The sequence below is a fragment of the Triturus cristatus genome, chromosome 2_1 (assembly GCF_964204655.1).
Source record: "Triturus cristatus chromosome 2_1, aTriCri1.1, whole genome shotgun sequence".
NCBI lineage: Eukaryota > Metazoa > Chordata > Amphibia > Caudata > Salamandridae > Triturus > Triturus cristatus.
Genome location: NC_140581.1, coordinates 390,786,586 through 390,808,535, shown reverse-complemented (window position 1 = coordinate 390,808,535; position 21,950 = coordinate 390,786,586). Strand labels below are relative to the sequence as shown.

General features: G+C 46.5%; 1 protein-coding gene across 1 annotated transcript in view; it reads right to left on the bottom strand.

Moving 5' to 3' along the window:
* The window catches only part of ZSWIM6 (zinc finger SWIM-type containing 6), a 528,445-nt gene extending 516,144 nt beyond the window's left edge, over positions 1-12,301 (bottom strand). The window contains exon 1 of the mRNA XM_085631506.1: positions 11,812-12,301. Coding sequence (XP_085487632.1) covers positions 11,812-12,274 — 463 coding nt within the window. The 5' untranslated portion in view covers positions 12,275-12,301. The remainder of the gene's footprint in view (positions 1-11,811) is intronic.
* Positions 12,302-21,950: the final 9,649 nt, after the last annotated feature.

Here is a 21,950-nt window from a genome sequence, read left to right as displayed (position 1 = left end):
CGCATAAAGTTAACGAATGCCACCTTAGGGAAATAAAAAAAACAGATTGGAATATCAGCTCTGACGTTGAAGTAGGCTACTTTCTAAGTGGATGTGGACATGTGCAAGAGGAAAGTGCTGCTCACAGTAAAGAAAACCAATGACCAAAGGGCACTGACCCATTAGCTCATACAGAAGCATTCTCATTTTGAACAGACCAAAAGTCTGTATGATGCATGCGTTTTTATTAGGACTTTTTTCTTTAAAGGGGGGGGGGGGGGTTACATGAGTTTAGCAAAGTATGCACCATAGTTTACATATATAAACAGAAGCTCAAAACATAAAATGTTAGACTTGTGTTCAATTTCTATACTATATTAAACAAGAGTGCCCTTTAGGAAATACCATGAAATCATCCCATAAACAAAGCTAGATCGTGCATGTTTAAGCCAGATAATGCATCTCGAATTGGCTTGTAACCCCGACTAGAAGCAATGCTATACGACTTTCAGAGCAATGATAATCTGACAGCAATGTCTAGAATTAACGTGTTACTGACGCTTCTGCAGAGGAACATTTTAAGTACAATAGCATGCACCTTCGCGACATCAGGACATTCACACTGCACAGATGATAAAGTGAGGCATTAGGAAAAACCTGCTGCACGTCGGGCTGACCATGGACAAGGGGGGGTCGGGGAACTTTACTACACCATTAGGTCTTCAGTAGAGAGCCAAGTTCATGGTTTCCTTTAAGTAATCTTGTAGAGTGGATTGGGGTTTCCATAAATGTATTGTTTCCAGCACGACAGGAAAGCTGTGCACTGGGGTGCTTTACTCCCCATCATCAGGCAAAACCTTCCAAATGAAGAATTGGGAGGGGCAAGACATACACAGAACTCTACCCAGTTTCTACCCAGTTTCAAGAACTATCTTATTAATATACCCAAGACGCTAGTGGTGACCCATCAAAAGAGCCAATTTCTTACGGTCCAATGTCAAGAGGGTAACAAAAAAAAGAACACAGGATGCATTTAATTGATCAGCTTAAAAAACGCAAGGAATCTATTTTTAACAAGCATTGGCATAGCCAATAGGTCTCACCTTATAAGTGTTTAATCATGCAACAGTTAATGTTGTTGCACTAAAGATATTGTGCTGCATAACTAAATACTTATAAGGTCCCAAAGGCGAGACCTATTGGCTATGCCAATGCTTGTTCTCCGTGTACTGGAGCACTGCAGCCGTTTCTTAGTTTTCAGTAGCCCTCTGAACACTCGAGTAAGTTTTTGTAAGGATACTCAAAGCACAACTATTAATACAAGTATGCAGTGCTGACCCCCTGTTTCCCTGGATCTGCAGATTACGCGAAGAATGTATTTTGTACTACTGTGAAAGCTGCAAATTCCAGCTACTCCAACTAGTTACTAGTACCAAAACAAGCACTGGCAAAGCTAGTAGGCGTTGTATTTTGGCTTCGCCAAATCTTTCTGCTGATGCAGTCGGCAGCTGCAAAAAGAAAATGCTTGCCAATGCTCAACAGCGTGCCGCAAAAAAAAAAATTATAATAACACGTCAGGTGCATGGGTCATCACGGCTGTGGGCATATGTGCCTTGACGCTACATAGCCCCAGCGTGATGACCTGCACCTGTGTATTTGTCAGCATACAACCACGTGCATACATCATGAAATTGCATCCACTGCAGCATTTTGTTTTGTAGAAGCTTGAAGATGGTGAATGCCAATCTTGGAGTGGTAAATTTAAAAAATACATTTACAAAAAGAAGTGTCCTGTTGCAAATTGCAGCTGGCAGGCCTAGCTAAAAAAAATAATAAAATAAATACATTAAAAAAAAAAAAGACTGGGAGAATGAGTATTCGAGGAGCAGAAGGGCATATTAAGGGCAAGTAAACTCAGCTGATGGCGGCAATGAGCAGGGAGGGGCACTGCGCAGGGGAATAGAGATTAAAAAGTTTTTTTAAAACAGCTGCATGAAGATGGTTGGGTAAAGCAACAGATGAGCTGGTGGATAGGACAGCATCACAGAGAATGTGGGGTGCGATTTGTGAAGATGAACTTCGCACACAGAGAGAGGGAGCAATAGTAAGAATTGAAATGCACTTTCATGGATTGCTAAAAGCAAAAGAAAAAATAGTTCCCTGAAAGCAAGCAGTAGAAGCATGCAAAAGAAAAATAGCTTCTTTACCATCCTTTTGAATGCATGACTTGTGTCCTTCAGCTGCTTACTTTCAGGGGACTGATCCATGTATGGCACAAGCAGAGGATTGAATAAGAAGAAAGCAAACCAAATGGACACGAAAACCAAACAATGGTAATTAGTAAGCTTACCCAAAGTATAGGTAATTGTTGACAAACAGCTAAAAGCGGTCTGTAGGCGAGACCTTACAAATATTGAAACCTCTTCCCCTCTGCCACTGGCTAGAGAGCAGCAAGCACTGCATCTTTGCGAGACTCCACTGGAAATGATCAGAATCCATTGAGGAGCTAAAAGGGTAGCAACCCAAAAATAATAAAAAGTACACAGAAAATGTGAAAGAAGCATTTGCAGTATCAACTCAAAATGATAAGGGCAGTTTAAGATCTTTTTGCCCATTTATATTGTCATTGTGTCTTTAATCATAGCGCACGCTTACAAGTCTCAAGTTGAACCCCATCACAAGATTCAGTATCTGCCTTTTTCTTACACTTTATTTAGAATCCACACAGATGACAAGGTCACAAGTATAATGGCCAAGTCCAGAATAAGAGTGAGGCTACAGCATGTTCATTTATAGACCTTGTTCACCTAAAAGGAGAACCAACAAGAGCTAAAGAGAGGAGAGAAAGTAGAATGGAAAGGGATGAGGGGGAAGATTGACACATCTAGAACTGGAGCGAGACAATGTGAAAGGGAGACAGAGACCGAGAGAGAGCAAGCGGGAAACAGTAGAATATGACATGAACAGCTTGAGCGGGAGAAAAGAGATGAAGAGAGGGGCGTAGACTAACTTGTGAGGGAGAGGGGCAAGTAGACGCCACCAGCAGGAGAGCTGACACTGCCCCCCTGGGTCGGTAAGTACTCACACAGATGGGTGTGAGAGGCACAACCTTGCTAGCGCTATGTTACACAGTCTAACTAAATACGAAACAAAGCGCTATGTTCCACAGTCTAAATACAAAAAAGCGCTATGTTCCACAGTAACTAAATTCAAAATAAATTTAAGCAAAACGAATCTGACATTATAATCAACTGTCAAAAAGAAAAAGTAATGCTAAGAAAAGGTCTGATCCGAAATGCAGTTTAAGCTGGACCCCCCATGAAGCACTGACATTTCACAGTCGCACTGACTGGGTGTCGTGTTAGCATCCAAACAAAAGGACGAGTTGAGACATCAGGGGAACGGGGTGGGGTTGGGGGGCAGGGGTCATTTGTGCTATACAAATGCAAATAACATTCAGAAGTTTTGAATAGTGCAGCATGTCTTCTGGCGGGTTCTTTAGGGCACTGAAAATGTTTTAAAGGCAAAGTTTGAGGCATCATCGAAGTCTGTTCATTGAGTCCTGACCCCAAACCCGCAAATAACGCAGAGGGCTTAGAGTGTGTACTTTCTATGCTGGTTTGTTGGGGTTTCGTTTGCGGAGAGTCATGATAAAGTAGATGCCTGGTTTTGCAGTGTACGCCAGGCCTGAGTAGATGGCATTACAACAGTCATGATGTGCTGTGTGACCTGGGCTCGAGTGAGCTCCACATAGTGATCGTTTTGTAGGACAAAGAAAACTTAACCAGATGGCAGGGACGCGCTCTGTGGTGGGGGAGGGGCAGAGCGAGGTGCTTGGGAGAGCAAGGCTTAATGAGCCATGAAAGCCACATGGTGGCAGCGCTCGTGCACGCAAGCTTGAGGCCAGGAAAAGATTGTGGTAGCACTTTGAAAAGCCACTAACTAAATGTCTTGCAGAGCAGCGCATGCGTTGGCTCAGCGAGACCTAAAAATTGAATAATGTAAATGCTCCAATCAGGAATAAGAAACAATTTACTCCAAAAAATCCTCTTTCCCTAAGTAAAAAAAGCAGAACACCCTTGCTTTTATAACATTAACTTGAGCCTAGACTTCCTACATTTTTAAATTGCACTCATGCTAGTCCTTCCGCGATACCCAGATATATCTTCAACTTCTGCCAGGACAGGGGGCTTCTCACTACATCAGTACAGGCTTAACGCGTTTTAGCCTGGTAGCAGGCAGCAATTTTGCTGCAAAATGCCCGATTTCAGCAGTGGAGAGGAGCAGCGTCCCTTTAGATTCATACTGGATCCCAGAGGTGGTAACAGTACCGCTTAATTTTTGCGTTCAGCGTGAAGTGCGGCAGGTGGAATGCAGAACCAGAAATGGCAGTAAGAACGTGTTTTCTCAGAAGGTATTGACTTGTTGCGTGGCTGCCTCCTTGGCATCTTCGCCATTGTTGCCACATCACAACAGTCTGGTGCTTGGCTGGAAAGTGTTTGCCGTATTGCTAGCTCCTGGCCTGAAGACTGCTGTAGATTGTGGCCATTTGTAATCAGTTGTGGAGAGATTGTACTTAAAGTCTTTGCCAATAATGAAAATTCTGCTTTTTTTTTCTCTTCTCCACCATGTGGACTCTTACTAAGAGCGAGGTGGGGCTGAGGGGTTTAAGAATCTTGCTGCTCTCACACAGACTAAGTTCAGGATGATTTAATCTTGAGATTTACCATGGCTGTTCGACTAGCGTGTTTTAAATGTGGTGTTCTGGTTGCTTGCTTTCCTATTGGTTAGATCCCATGGGCTGGGGAGTGTCTACTGGACTGCTAGTTCAGCTGCTGGATTCCAGCTGTCATGTTGGTGTGTTTTTTCATGTTACAATACAATACTGAACCAAGTTGTCTTCCCTACTTTTGTTGGAGAACTATGGTATTCGTGACTAATTTAAAGCACATTTAGGATGTAAACACTGTTCTTACTTGTCACATTGGTATATACTAGTGTCTCTTGCACCCCCTTATTTTGTCTTTATTATTTCACGGTTTCCTTATCAGTACATTGATCCAGTAAAAGTGCTGCCGAAGTTCTGTAAATATATTTGCATAGTGCCATGACTAATCTAGTGGAAACAGTCATTTTTCACTGATGTCCAAGAATATTACATTTATCATAAACGCCCAATTATATGTTCACAAATCATTTACTGCCAATACTCTGTGCAGCTACGTTGTTTAAACTTTCTCATACGAGACCTGAAGCCACGAGGTATAGAAAGTGGTCCTTCATGTGATCTTTAAGAGGTGATCCAACTATAGAGCCAAAGTGTGAAATTCCAGTCTAGGTAATGTGATCTTTCACAATGAATTGGCGAGTCATAACCCAGATGCTGACAAAAAGGATCCACGTACCAGAACCTAGTTACAGGAAACGGTTTCCAAAGAAAGACATTAGGGAAGTCTCTTGCACTGCAGCATTGAACCTACACATGTAAAAAAAAAAAAAAAAAAAAAATTAAAAATAAAAAAAAAAAAAGTAGTGACTATGGAGAACATTCTAGATACCCAAAATGATAAATATAAAGCAACAAGTTGTGTTTTATAGAAGGTGAAGTACGACGGGAATTCAAGGTGGGACACAATGAAACTAGCAAACTTGCCTTGGCTCGCTATAGGTAAGGTGTGTGCCAAGCTGCAGTAAGCTTATAACGAAATGGGCCATTAACTTGCAGGCTTTAGTATGTATGCCTCCTACACAACTGCATTCAAAACCTATTGCATACAATAGTAATGAGAGGTAACTTATTCCATAGAAGAGGGGGGGGGGGGGGGGAGAAAAAAAATAAATAAATCTATTTTTTCAACGATTCTACTAAATAAAAAAAAATATATACATTAAGAAAGCAGGTGAAGTCACCAGTGTAAGGAATGTATGCACGGCTAGAGATGGTGAAATTATTCTGTAGGGCCTTCACAGCTTGTCCCACCCAGTGATGTACCTGAAGGACTGAAAGCGCGACTTTCCTAGTAAAAGGTCTGGCAGGCTGGCGGGAGAGTGTGCTAACATAGCTTAAAAGCAGCACTGAGGTACAGAGCCCATGCAGTGACGAGGCTTCTGCCACCCAAATAGCATGGAATGGGAAGAATGTGTGTGTAGATAGATATCTGGGGTTTACTCAGGAGTCCGGGTATCCTGGTAATCAAGTTGCTACTGAAGTATCATACATGCCATCAGCCTCCCTCCAAACCTCCACCCTGAGAACTAAGCTATTTTACACCTCCATGTTCATTCCCGACAGGCACTGCCAGGCTCCAAGCACATGGTGATCTATAAACAAGCATTGGCAAAACCAACTGGCCTAGTGTTGCGGTCAATACTTATCCGCTTTGCCATGGTTTTTGCAAAAAGTTGTGGGAGGTGACCGGTCCCTCACCAATAGAAAAAGTAATTTTTTTGTCTTCAAAGCACACATTGCAATAGTAGTCCACTAACCCTGAAGTGAACTAACTGAGCAGATGTGCTCCTTGAGAAAGTAGAATGCCATCACTCACAGTGGAGTTAGACAACGGGCACATAAGACCCACTACCCCACACCTTAGGCAGTAATGGGCAGAAGAAAAATGAGAATGATACAGCAATAGACCAATGGGGGAAGAGAGGCTGGTCTCAGCAACAAATAGCTTTATTAAAATCAAAAAGGTTCTGTATAACGCAAGGACCTTTGATTTAACTAATATTAATTGCCTAACGCCAGACCTAAAATGAAAACACAAAGCTACCAGAAGCAAATGGCAGCCGGTCAAATCTTGGAGGGAGGGGGGCTGTAACCGAATTCTAACGCCTAGGAAGCAGTTTACGGTTAAAAATAGACCCGCACATAAAGCTGGCGACCACCCGCCCTCTAATTATTGAGAAGTCTGGCCTTTTCTGACCGCAGATCAGGTGAATCGCAGCATTAAATGGTTGTCTTGGCGTGCATGAGAAGTTGAAAGTCTTGTCCAGAGACGATCAATAAGTCAAGCAGATCGGCTCTCACGGGCTGCTGGCATTAGCATGAGAAGATAGCCAGTGCCCACAACCCGACGGGCCTAGTGAAGAGCGCAGCAACACACAGCACTCCTGCGTGCAGTATGGCACCGGCAACAGATTCATGGTTACAGTCTACACCACGAGCACACAGCTGCAGCCCAAGACTCGTGTTATCCACAGGAATGGGCCGAAGCCAAGCACACCCTCTCCCCACACAGCTCTGAAACCGGTAAGACACCAAACTACGGTGAAGAGGAAAAACAGATGCAGAGTGCCGTCTGCGGCCTTCATAGTGAGACACCACATTCAAAGCCCTGCCACCAAAAAAGTTCGACTACGTTCAAAAAATGAATGCAATGACAGGCTTTCCACTCCAAAGGCACCGGGGAATTTTTAGACTGGAAACCTGAAAGTCTGGTGGGTTTTCCACATTTCATTAAAAAAAAATGGACGACAACGACGGCATTTAGTGTGAGGCTGCGCTCATGGGGTATTTTTCCACTTATACCAGCAATGTCTAATCTCCGCTAGCGATTTCGGGAAAATATTTACTGATGGGGCAGAGCTGCCTGTAGCAAGAGGCGTAAGGAACAACAAAAATGCCAATGCTGATACTTATTCAACAGTCTTCTTATACAAAAGTCACACGTGACTCAGACTGTAAACACAAAATTGGAGCATTTTTATTGTTTACGGATTGATTTTGGCCTAGCCTTGCTTTTTAGGGCTAGAACCCTTTAGCGTTTCTACTGTAGCAAGAGCAGCAGGCCTGCGGTTGCCTGCGAGCCTGGGACAGTTCGGTGCCTACACCCCTTGCCCGGCAGCGGCTGCCAGACTGCAGGAAAGTGAATATTCTTTTCAAAAAGATAGGCCTGCCCTGTTGAAAGAAACACAAGGCTGCGTGCACGCCTCCGGGGGAGATTGGATCGTCTATGCTTAGCCCGGTGGCTTATTTTCACAGCGAATTCCGAGCTTAAATGCAATCACCCAAGAATCCCTCCCTACGTGCAATCCGGCCATTCCACATCGCTGCTAATGTAGAAGCAAGCACAAACAAAACAACCCGAGCGCTGGCAGTAGAACCAGAAAATGCAATTGCGGTTTCCAGCTTTTAAAAAAACAGGCATGCCCAGACTACTAAAAAGACTCAGCCCTGACTCAAGTGAAAAAAGACCTGCATTGTCTGTAGTCTGAGCCCATTGCAGCCCCAGGACAGGGGGGGGGGGGGGGGGGGGGTAATGCCGCAGACGCTGCCATCGAGAAATAATGGTTCATGCAGAAAATCACGTTTGCATTAGAATTTAAATGAACCGCAGCGAAAACACAAACATCTGATTTCTCTCCAAGGGAGTGGAAGCAAGAGAAAGAAAAACAACGAGCGAGCTTGCAACACCCACCAGCAGCCCTTTTAATTAAAGAAGATCAAAAGTAATGTCCCAGCTCGAGAGGGTGTGTACAGGGCCGTCAGTTGCGTTATCTGCCCCAAAGGTCCTCCCGTCCTGACACCAAGAGGGTCAAGCTCACGCCACTCCCCCTTCTGGACTGAGTCGCGAGGATCAGAGATCCGTTTAGGAGAACTGCCCAGAGGCCCTTTGTTACATCCTTCCCTGTACCAGAGGAAAGGAGATGAAACCAAGAAAATCCCTTTTGTTGTTCAGTCTCCTTCAGAGGGTGAAACCCCGAAGACAATCATGAAACAGAACAAAGTGCCGCTCCTCAGCGGGCAGGCCTGGGTCTACTTGACATGCACGGCTGGTAAATATGCTGCACGTGAGAAGCAGGCAACCCAGGGAAACCCTCACACCTGGCACCTGAGTATTATGTCGTGTAACAAACAGCACTGACAGCGTGACGCCCCTCCGCGTGGAAGGAAGGGACGGGGTACTGACCGCGGATGGGGGGCGTTATTAAGCCAGGCTCCACATCTACACCCCTCGGAAGCCTTTGAAAATAGCAACAAAGCTGATGGAAGAAAAACAATGCCAGCAAAGTACAAAGAGAAGAAAAATAACAGTGCTGGGGATTCCGCCCCCACTGGACGGGGGGTGGGGGGGGGTTCAGCGGAAACATCCGAGTGCCAGACCCTATTCCTTCAAGCCCCTGAAGATCGCTCGTGGGCGGGCCCATTCAGGAGAGTCGAGCACTGCCCCGGCGCAAGAGCAGAGCATTCACTGAGTGGCTCCAGAGACCCGGTCCGTATGTGAGAGCGTGGGGGGGGGGGGATCTGAGTAGGCAACGCCGAAGCCGGAGAGCGGCCCCTCCGTGCAGCCATGGTCCTGTAACCACTGTGCCCATTCACAACAATACAATAGCACCCCTGTGACCGTACATGGCAGACTGAAGCTATGCTCAATGTTAGCAACACCACACGCCTGAAACAGCTGGGGTGTATACAGCAAGGTTCAATGGCTATGGAAAGGGCCTAATCAGCCGTATTCAGCAGGGCCAGAGTGTCCACCGACTATATTATGGATCGAGCAGGGGAGGGGAAGTATGCTTTCAAAACGTTTAATGAGATGGCATGCATTAAGGAGCAGAAGCAAGTGAGCGTTGAATTTCGGGTGGAGAAACCAATATCACTTACATTAAGAATGTGTATGGGGGGGGTAAATCACTAAAGAGCAGGCTCAGGTGATAAAAATAATGCCAGCTATTTATGAAGCGATAGGGGCGCGGACCAAACTGAAAACCAGAGCTGTCAGTCCAGCATATCAAGTGACGTGTGGCGGGGGAGGGGCTGAATTTTCAGGGGGCAGAGAGCGTGGCCTGGACATTGCAGGGTGACAGGACAGGCGCAAGATGAAAGGTGACCATCGTCTCTTGTGCCCTGGAGCTGAGAACAAACGGAGTCTCTATTGCGGGGGGAAGAGGAGTGGAAGTGGATGGTACAAACCCTTTGAAATACAATGAAGCAGGGATATTCGCAGCACATGCACTGCACCACGCAATCCTTTTTAAAGGAAAGAAAAAACACAAAGACAGTGGACGAACAGGAGGCAGAGCCACAAGAAACAGGGCAGCAAACGTTATCAATCGCCTGCATTGTCTGCAGAGCCTTCCCCCTTCCAGTGTCTTTTAAATTCCTCTTTGTTCAGCCAGCACAATCTCATTAATTGCGTTTTTTATCTTCGCACCCCCCTCAAATAATCATAGGAGGGGTGCCGCTGCACCCTTGGATGCTGTGCGGAGAGGGGTGGGCGGTTCTTGCCACATCCCTCCCACTGACAGTTCCAGGCTCGGTCTCCCCCAGGAGGGAGGATACGTGGGCGGGGCAAAGGAGGATGAGAGGCTGAAGAGAGGGAGGGGTTGACAAATCTCCGGGTGACATCCCCGATTGGACCGAAGCTGCTCTCAGACTGGAGAGGAAGGAGAGAGGAGGAGGGGTGTTTCCTGTCACGGTCTGCTGTGGGAGAACTGGGCACTGGAACGGGGTCCCATTAGCTCAAACAGCAAGTGCACGGACCCATTTTTTTCCAGAAGGGGTGCGACTGGAAGTCCCACCTTTAATAGGTGGGAGAAAGAACGCGGTATTCCTTGTGCCGTGCGGATGCTCACCAAGCCAATACAACTCTGGGACTGAGCGCTGACAGGAAGTAGAATGTTGATCTGTGTACAAGTGCTGACCCCATACCCTTCTGACAGTTCTGATTGGACAGACTAAGGATACACGGATGGGAGTATCCTACACCGGATGGCTCAATCGTTGGATTAACTGTTTGAAGGGGTGCATTCCTCTGTCTCGCCGTGGTGGACTGCTTCGCCCTAGGCAGCAGCTGTTTAGCACTGAAAATCAGTGGAACCTGGCTTACACTCCAGAGCTTTTAATAAGATTCTTGGCAGCTGTTCTGGGAAAAACAAAGTTAGAAAGGTTTTGGTTTCCGCCCTCTTTCGGGGGCCTGCCCCGCAGACAGCTGTGTGACATTAATGAGACGAATGCATTTTATTCAGACTAAGAGTTGGGCACATAGTGTTATTTTTCCTTCTCTGTGGGTTTATACATTCCTCAGTCGATAGCACGGGGGGGAAGGGAGATGAACGCACCTTACCTTCCGGGTTTTGGGGTACCCTTCCCCCAAGCGATTTTTAATCGCATTAAGGAGGTACTGCTATCATTAGTCTGCATTCTCTTTAAAGAGTGCCAGGGATAGGATTGCCTTTCTGGTGGTTTTGGATTGACAAGGACATGAGGATTTCCACTATTTTTAGGAGGGGGCGCGTTCATGTCTTCTCGGAAGCATAGAGAATTCCTTACCCACCCTCCAGTACACAAACACCGCAAAAGTGCCATTTTCGATTACCAATGTGGAGCTGCTAACTAATTTTCGCTTTATAGTTTTCAGTTTAGATTGCCCCTACCTAATAGGTTGATTTAGCACAGTGGTGGCTTGACTGCACTCTTACCCGCTGTGCATGGGGATTTACAACTAATGGGTAATCTCCCTGTGAACAGTTCCCAGGATGTGGATTGGATTACATCCCTTGAGGTGAACATCACCCGGCAGTACTTGGTTTGACACACTGGTGGGTTGAGTAAACGTGGAGGGAATGCCACTTTCTAACAGCTGTTCCTGGGTTGGTACCTTGGTTGTTATGGGTAGTGAACAGTCTCCTCCCCTGGGGCTGGTCTAGTTTCACTCTGTCAGGGGTGAGTGCCCCGGCGATGGGGCGGCTCTCCTGCCTCCTCCTCCCTGTGGGTGCTGCCCTCGCACAGCCCTGGTTGCTGGCTCAGCAGCGGGAGGGGGAAGGGGAGGATCAAGAGGCGGGTGCGGGGCTATCATCAATTCCACTCTCGGTTCCCTGTTCACTCACCCACTTGCAGGACGTTGTCAACGCAGCCGCCCTCCAGCAGCGCGATCCCTCGGCGGAAGGGCAAGCGGCTCTCGTCAGCGGCGGCTGTGCTGCTGTCCGCTGCCCCTGCGGCGGCGCCCGTCCCCCCGCCGCCTCCAGGGCCGGGCGCCTCCTCGCCGCCTGTGTTGAACGAGGAGTACATGCAGATCTGGCGCTCGCTCCGCGGGAAGGACCAATACACGATGCGACGCTGCACAGGCTCCGGAATGCGTTCGAAGCGCTCCTCCACCCGCTGGAAGGGCCATTTCTCAGCCACCCGCCGTGCCGCGATGTCCAGCAGCGACTCGGGGCTCTGCGCGCGACCCGCCAGCTGCCCGAGACCAGCCGCCGGGCCCGCCCCCCGCGCGCCCGGCCGGCAACCTACACCATAGCCTGATCTGCAGCAGAGCCGCTTGGCGGGAGGCTGCTGTCCGCGCTCCGCCATAGTCGCACTGCTTCTGGCGAGACAGCGGAAGTGCCCAAGCGCTTTAAACTGGCACGCAGGCAGTGGGCGGAACCCGCCTCAGCGATGGGAAGCAGGCTCCGGGTGAGAGGGTCGTGATGGCACCCTATATGGGCGGTCGAGCCTTATAAGGGAGAAATGGGCGGTATTATGCAAATCTTACTGTCAGAAACATAAATAGAGGAACAAACAATGACAGCGAGGAACTGCCAGGGTATGCTGAGTAGGGCGATAGGGCGGGGTTAGGGAAGGATGGGTGGCTGTGGGAGAACGGGTATGGGTGTTCCTGGGGGACGGTCCGGTTGCTCCATGTCAACATCAAGGCGAAGGGGTCATCCTTCCCTTCAACCGCCTCACGTGAGGAGGCTTCGGGAAAGCGGACTAGGCGCGTCTGCTCTGAAGGGGTAGGGTAGCCGCAGCCTTTGATGTCCACTCACGCAGGCGCAGCGTTGACGGGAAAGAGAAAGGAAGGAAGGGGAGGGCCCGGGGATTGTTGTGACGCGTGTGTGTATTCGTCTAAGCTTAAATATGTTTGTGTGCCGGTCCTTTACTCAGAAATTTAAGAACGAGTACCCAGCTGTAGCGTTCTGCATGCTATGTGGTAGTCTATTTTTATTTATGTTTGCATTTTTCTATAACGCAAATAAGACCCAATAGGTGTCAGAGTTCCTTAATAGGAACAGCTGCATACCGAGGCAACACCTCAACTGTAAACCTCAACCTTTTTACGACTTTTGTGCATTCTGTTTCATGTAATGATTTATCTAGATATTGTCAACCTTTGTAACGACTTATAGCTGTATTGTCTATATTAAACCATCTGTAACTTCCATGTAACTAAATATTTCTCCTGGAAAGCGCTATAGCACCCTTGGGTATTGGGCGCACTATAATATGCATAAATAAATAAAGCAAGGTGCGTAAGATTATCTCACATAAGAACAGTCGGCAACTACAGAGCAGAAGTTCACGCTAAAACACTTCACATGAAGTTACTGAAGAACAGGTACATTAAACATGATTGATTTCTAAGTACAACTAGTGTAAAATAACATAAACATGGTTCGACAAGATTCAGTTGGTAGCACAGTATCTACTAGAGATGGCCCCCAAATACCTGTGGGCTGTGCTTTTTGAGTTCCACATGGAGTAGCATGATTATTTCCATTAGTGGCCTGGACTTTTTTCATGGTGAGAGGATTGCCACTATAAGCCCACAAGGCTACTTTCAGAGCAAAATACAAACGGTCATATAGACCCTTATCTCTGTGAGGCCCGCTATTCTCAGGGGGGTGATACAGAAGAGGGGTGGCCAACGAGAGGGCATATTGTTTAGTATTTATGTCAACTTGTGTGTGTTGTGGTTGGTTTACACACGTGCATTTTTCTCTGTGCATTTGAGACAGAAATATGATGTGTGTGTGTGTGAAGGTCTGGAGAAGAACGTGACAGGCTATGCATGTCTTTTTGACAAAAGGTGTGTGTGCTAGATCAGATAAAGGGTGTGTGTGTATGATAAGGAGTGTCAGCTTGTTTGTTACTGCGAGAGTATGTGGGATCGGCGAACTGTGTATAACAGGATATGTTTCTTTGCGTGAGACTGAGAGGCGTAGTGTGAGGACCCATGGGCCAACTGGGGCTCTAACACACAACACGGACATCCGTTGCAGGTGAAAAGTCAGGTGTTCTTGCCTGACTTTGCCTTATGTCTTTATTATTCCTCTGATGCCACATCCTATGCCAGGATGCATGTGTGCGTGTCTGAGTGTCTGAGTCATGGCACAGGCCATGCAACCCGCTACATTCCTATTCGAATTTCCGTGTTTTTAACAATAAACATAATATTTCCATTGGCAGTTAAATAACAGTGTAACATACCTTTTAATAACTATATTATATATGCTGTAAATACCAGTCACATGCAGTCTCTCAGCTTCTCAGGCCTTCGGGTTTGTGGCCTCACTGATATAGTCACCACTTGGATTGACAAGGGGGCTCCATCTGCTTAACATTTGTAGTAAAGACACTGACAATAATTTCAAGAGTGAAGATCAGCAGTGGTTTATTGGAGCACTCACTCAACAGCTCTAGCATCAACAACAGTTTGAAATCTTTAGTCTCTTTTAAACATCACCCAATGAAAAACATCGAACACAAGGATGCAGTATTCCAGGTCATCCCAGAAGATTCTAAAGAAATAACTAAAGCTAAATAAAAAACACTATCACACACCTCCTTTGTTAAAAAAGGAGATAAAATGCATGAAAAAATAAACAAAATAACTTCAACTAACGAGAAATACATAAGCAGTGTATAAAAACTAGAACATATTTGCATAATGAAAGGCTTAATACATAAAAAACTCATTGTATTTCTTAGGTAAATGAACTGACCTTCTAACTCTACTATTAATGCACAACAAAATCATGTTATTTCTTAGGTAAACGCACAGCCCTGGTAGTTTTAGTATTTCATACATCCCAATTGTTAGACATAGAATTCTCCTCTTCATCAGACATGGATGATTGAACATTGACATCATTTGTATTATTGACTTCACATCCACCTATTGATTCACTGATAAAATCAGGTCCACACAAATCAACTGTATCTGAACAAAGATTCTCCTTTATGTGTGCTAATTTAGAACAACTCCACCCATGATCCATTGTTCAATAAAGCTGAAGTTTTGCCTACTTTTATAATTTTCAAAGGTTTTGAAAACTTTGCACTTCCTTTCAAAACATGCCAAGGCAACTTGATTTTTACCCAATCCCTATTGCGTAACACACAAGAAACATGTTTAACGTTTGTGTTCATCACGTTGTTTTTAGAACACACATTTCATTCCTACCTCATCATAAACACTTTCCATGTCAACAATTGATGATTTATTTTGCAACCAACCACTGGCAGCTAGCTTGTACTGAGGGTGGCAGGGCACAAAAAATAATTAAAATACACGTACTTTTTATCTGCAGCGCAACATCGTCCTTTCTCTGGTGTCTTCTCTCCTCCTGGAAGCTCCTGATGCAGGAAATTGCACTACTCAATCCTGGCCCTTTTTTCACAGCATGAAAGCAACACCAGGATTGATCAGAGCAGGCTCTCCCAGTGCTCCTAAGAGCACTGGAGGCCTGCACTATCTCTCACCCAACTGTCTAAGACAGCTGGGTTAGAGAATTTTAAAATGCGCATGTCTGTCCCAAGGCAAGTGGCCAAAAGGCATGCACATTTTAAAGCGCACAGCTCCCTGCTGCTGCCACTTGGCAGCGCTGGTCCCATCCTGTCCTGACACCTAGTTCAAGCTGGGTTGCTGAAAAATAAAACGGTAATAAATTAACTTTATTACTGTTTTATTTTCCAGCTTTGGGGCTTGTGGGGCTACGTTCCTCCACTCACATGGTGGAGCCGCCCTTGAAACCAACTGGAATTTAAACCTTGCTTTGATTTTCTTCCTGTAAGTAATAAAAATGGTGACAATTTAGTGGTACAGTTAGGTGTGCAATGGTATCACTAAACCCATTTTGCAACATGTTCCTTTCTTTAATTGCTAGATGTATTCCTTTCCCTAAAGTCTTATTAAATCTTTCCTCAAGACCATTTATATTAGGTGAATATAATGCAGTGTGTTTATGTTTAACACCATCATTCGTGAAAAAAGAATTTTGCAACTTCAACGATGTAAACTGCACACCATTGTCAGAGGTAATGGTATCAGGGTACCCTTCTCTTCTGAAACATTCATTCAGTAAAGCAATAACTTCATCAGTGTTAGGTTTAATAATCCTTTTAAATTCCCCCTCATTTGGAAAAATAATTCATTAGCATCAACACATACAGTTTTCCATGGATAATACCTTTATATGGTTCCAACAAATCAATTGCCCAATCCTTCCACAGCTGTTCTGGTAGGTTTTTCAAAACAACTCCACACTTCTGCAATTTCAAAACTTTATCAGAGTCTTGACACAAAGCACAATTCTTGATATATGCTACAGTCTCAACATCCATGAATGGCCACCAGAACACATCTCTCAACTTTTTGATAGTACCAGACTGACCAATATGTCCAATGTGAGCTACATAAACCAATTTCTTTCTAATTTCCATAGGAAGAACAAAACATTCACCCTTCATTACAATATCATTTTCTACAGACAGATAGTTTCTGACCTTCCCAAAAACTTGCAAATCTTTGGTTAAATTTTTTTCTAAAGGACAACCATTAACAATATACTCCTTCACCGTACTTAACAGCTTATCATTACTAGTTGCTATGAGCCAATCATCGCCAGAAATCAACTGTTGAACCAATAACACAACATCCTTCACACTAGCCACTACACACTCCTCCAAATCATTTACCTTATGTGTGAATCCAACATTACCCAACAATCTAGATAAACAGTCTGCTTTAACATTACATGCACCTGGCAAGTAAGTGACATTAAAATTATATTCATAAAGTTTGGCCAGTATTTTTTATCAACCTAGAAGAAGCTTTGCCAACTCCATTTTTGGACGACAGGGCAATTCAAGGTTTATGATCTGTTCTTAAATTAAATCTTTTACCCCACAAATACATTTTGAAATGCTGAACAGACCTTGCACAAGCTAGTGCTTCACATTTAATAGTAGAGTACTTACATTCAGCCTCTTGTGTTTTTTAAAATATTTTTATTGGCATTTTATAATGTTACATGTCATCTCAATAGTTTACAGAATGAAACATAGGAGAAAACGTACCTCTTACGGCCTCCGCATTTGCATTTGTCAATATGATCGAAAAAATGAGACCAAGGACTTTACATAGTAAACTTCCATACAAGTAGCATATGAGAGCTTCTTCTTACTCTTACATCGGAAAAATATGGAGGGTTTGTATCTATGCTATAAGTGATCGCGTAGTGAGTACCTGGGTGCCAGCTATATATGAAGTAACATCGCTAATATTCGAGGTTTAACAATACAAATGAATGTAAAAGAAACAAAACAAAAAGGAAGAAACCAGGAGGGCTGTATGCATACAAATCTGCCATTCAGAATTTAATCTTCACAGTATCACTTTCTAGTCATGGGGATCTCTAAGCGGCCGGGGCATGTGCCCATTGGCCCTGAGCCCATAGGTGAGACGGCACTCTGCCGTCTTTGGAGCTAATCAATGCTATTTGGTTAACATCCATTGCTTAAAATGTATTGCATGGGGATCATTTGACCTCTCTGTTCTTGGCCCAGTTCCTATGTGGGGAACTCCTGTCCGGGAACCTAAGAGTTCCTTGCTAGTTCGGGTTCACATCCTCTCTCTGTCCCCTGGGTGTAGTGGCTTGTCTGTCCTCCAACTCATCATAACTGTCTGTGGAGTCTTCCTCCCTACCTATCTCCGGATGGATCAACGTTATTAATACTTCTGTCCTTAAATCTGCAGTGGGTCGAATCCGTACCGCTCTAGCCTCCACTCTGGTCAGTGCACTTTACTCGGCTTTTGCCCATCTTGTGACATTTTCCCTCCAGATCTGCACTATCGGGCTCCTGGCTGACATCGACATCATGGCTATTCACCTCTTAGCTACAACCAGTGTCTATGAACCTTGTACCGACCTTTCGTGAAGTTGGTCTTAGGAACAACCTCAAAATACACACCTCCAGTGTGCAGGCAGGGGACCACCCAAGCTACACCTTCCCAGTAGGGCTTTAGGTTAGGGCAGTGCCATGCCATATGTATGAAGTCAGCGTCTAGGTGGCCGCATCTGGGGCACGAGCGAGGTATGCCTCCATACACCACCTGGAATCTGTGCGGTGTCATGTATGCCATATGTATATAGTTAAATTGTATATACTTTAATCTTGTATTTCTAGAGATCTTCCATGTGGAGGCTAGGATTCTCCTCCATTCTGGGTCTGTCAGCTCCCTCTCCATGATCTTTTCCCATTTGTAACGTAGGACCAACAGTCGGGTGAGTACCATTGTCGCAAGGATTTATATATCCATGTTACCAGATGTCTAATCTATCCTAACGTACTCAATAGTTGCAGGACCTCATGCATTGCAGGTTCCTCTCTGTCTCCCACCCACAGATCTCTGAATGTTTGTAGCAGTGCTTTATATGTAAGGAATTGTCCCGGCGGCAAGCCATGTTGTTCCATCCGGTCTTCCAGTGGCATCAGGGCACCATGGTGGTTGCAGTCGCCTACTGTAATAAGTCCTGCGTCTGTCTAAGCCCTCATCTGCCCCGCAGTAAAATGCGCAGTAGTCTCACAGTGGGAGAGGCCATCCAGTGGCAGCGCGGGTGCATATAGGCTTGTTCCTATTGTCTTTGAGATGCACCTGTGCCAGCATTTCAGCGCTGTGGAGAGTAGCACCCCTGAGTTTTAGGGCACCATCTGAGGAGCAAGTAGTCCAGCTAGTAAAGTCTCAGCTCTTGCAGTAAGTCCAATTGCTTCCAGTCCTCCACTATCAGCCCCTCCAATCCATCTTGTGAGTCATTGGAGTTGTGATGCCAGAAAGTATAACTGGAAATCTGGAACTGCTAACCTCTCCCTCTTCCGGATGACTTCTGAGTATGGCCAGCGAAACTCTTTAGCGGCCGTCATCCCAGATTAGATCTCTTACTAGGGCATCTTTTTTTTGTTTATTTTTTTTGATCTGTTTATTAAAGATTTTTTGTGTGCATGAACATAAAACGATATACCATGATAGAAATTATCATACAGAACCAGTTGGTAAGTAGCAAGTCCAAATCGTGAGTGATCATCTCAACATCATGGTTGCATCTGTTAAATTATGTATAACTGGTAACGACAATTGGCAGATCCTATCAATCATATAACATTTTCCCTCCGTCAACAATGCTGTACAATCACGTTATGGTACATTAAAACTCAACTATGCAATACCTGTCAAGTACATAAACACAGCTCTTATGGCTTCACTCTGCCACATCAATCTGTTTATGCAGTCAAACAATTTTATGAAGAAAAACCTAACGTGGAAAACGCAATCGTGTTTCCATGAAGCTATCTCTGCCCCCTCACACGAAAGTCCATCCTGTATTTCACGTTTCCCTCCCACGGGCTACGCACCCTGACTTTGTGGCCTCCTCTCCTCCTTCTCCCGTTCTTAGGGGTGACCACATTGAATACGAGGTCCAGGCTATTCTTGACTCTCGGAGGACCCGGGGACAGCTCTACTATCTGGTTGACTGGAGGGTATAGTCCTGAGGAGAGGTCTTGGGAGCCCTTGTCGCATGTCCGCCACGCTTCCTGGTTGGTTCGGGCCTTCCATGTGGGTCATCCCGGTAGTCCTCGCCCTGCCACCCCGGTGTGATCGGCCGGCTGTTGGGTGGGGGTCCTGTTTGGTGGTGGGTGCTGTCATGGTTGCAAGCTGGTAGCGTGACCTCCGCAATCACGCATAGCGTCACTACCACTGCCCGAGGGGAAATCAGGTTAGCGGTCTATGCTGCTGGAACCGCTGACGTCACCATGCCTCAACACTTCCGGGTGGACGCGCTTAACAGACTGGGATTCCGGCTGCCCCGGCGCTTTGGATTAATGCCGATGCCACCGCAGAAGACACGCTGAGCCTGAGACCATCCTCCATCAGGTATCGTACCGTGCGAAGTTTTCCCTTTCTCTGGTGCCGTTTGTGACATCAGCTGCCTGCCAAGTGCCTATGTAAGCTGTGCTTACGAGACTGTCATTACGTGCAGCCGTCTTACGTGCCTGTTCATCCCCGTAGAAGCCTTGTTCCTTGCCACTTATATACAGGAGTGTGTTAGGTGGGCTACTCTGCAGATCATTTTTATTATTTGCGCAGGAGCGCCGTTTTTTTCATTTTGGTTCTCACGTGCAGGAGCGCTGACTGGCCTAGACAGTCATTACGTGCAGGCGTCTTACGTGCCTGTTCATCCCCGTAGAAGCCTTGTTCCTTGTTCCTTGCCACATACACACAGGAGTGTGTTAGGTGGGCTACTCTGCAGATCTACTTTATTATTTGCGCAGGAGCGCTGTTTTTTCATTTTGGTTCTCACATGCAGGAGCAATTCCCTGTGCAGATTAAGTACACCAAAGTATTGTTTCCTGTTTACTTGCGCAGGAGTGCTGGTTGGCTGTTTGCCACGGATGACTCAATGGGTCTCATGTATGAGGTAATCCTTAGAGCGGTAGGGAGTTTTGGGATGCATTGAAGTAACAGTTGTTCCCGTATCATCCATTACAGACCTAGTTTCAAGAAAGACTCCAGAGATGTAGTGAGGCCCTCAGACTTGTTACTTGTACTTCTCCTTGTCTGGCTTCTACCCCTGGTACCCCCTCTATCCTGATCAGTATCCACGCATCTACTAGGGTAAGGTGGGAGACGGTGGTGGTGGTTCATGTCGCCTCTGCAGGATCGCCTCACAAGTATAAGGTAAGACTTGTGGGACTCTGACAGAATCCAAAGCCCACGTAGTCTATCCTGCCCGGGTGACATGGGTTACCCCGAGATCACTCTACAGGACATCGCAGCCATCCTCGCCACCAAGCAGGTGGAAAACAACAGTATACGTCAGGATATCCCGGCATTACAGTCACAAGTTGTCGGGATCCCACTGGTTCCGCTCCTCAGGATGACGCTGAAGCTTAAAGGGGTCCACCTCCCATCTGCCCCTAGTCCGGCGGATGTGTAATACACTCGGACGAAAGGGGTAGGTGAGCGAGGGAAGGACGGAAAGGGACGGCTGGGCGGGAGACCTGTGAATAGACAAACACACAATGAGTGATGGCTCCCTTTACCCTTTCCCCCAGGCTCCCCCTTGTGTGTAGCTCTCTTACCGGTCATCTCTTTTCGTCTAACTGTGGGGGAAAACGAGAAGGGTTGTCTTCTCCTCTTTTCTGAGCGCACGACGTTCTCCAGCACCGTTACGTCACGGAACTGAAAGAACCTCGCTGTGGCGATCCGAGTCGCGGAGAGTGGTTGTGTCTAGAGTCTGCGCTGCTACTCTAGGCTCAGCAAGGTCTCGAGCCGAGGAGCGCGATACTGTGGGAAAGCGGGGGCCCGGAAATCCGTGGGCGCTGCCTGTGGCGTTTCGCTGCTACTCAATGCTCCGGGAGGAGCCGGGAGCAGAGGAGCGAAACCCCAGGTGGAGATGCCCGGAAATCCGTGGGCGCTGCCTGTGGCGTTGCGCTGCTACTCAATGCTCCGGGAGGAGCCGGGAGCAGAGGAGCGAAACCCCAGGTGGAGATGCCCGGAAATCCGTGGGCGCTGCCTGTGGCGTTGCGCTGCTACTCAATGCTCCAGGAGGAGCCGGGAGCAGAGGAGCGAAACCCCCAGGTGGAGATGCCCGGAAATCCGTGGGCGCTGCCTGTGGCGTTGCGCTGCTACTCAATGCTCCGGGAGGAGCCGGGAGCAGAGGAGCGAAACCCCAGGTGGAGATGCCCGGAAATCCGTGGGCGCTGCCTGTGGCGTTGCGCTGCTACTCAATGCTCCAGGAGGAGCCGGGAGCAGAGGAGCGAAACCCCCAGGTGGAGATGCCCGGAAATCCGTGGGCGTTGTCTGTCTCTTAGCGCTCTCCCTCGAGGTTCGAGGTCGCGTCTAAGTCGAAAGGGCTAAAGTCGGGCAGTTGCTGTCTCAATACTCACAGGCTGCCGAGCGAGGAACAAGTAGTTGTCGAGGCGTGGT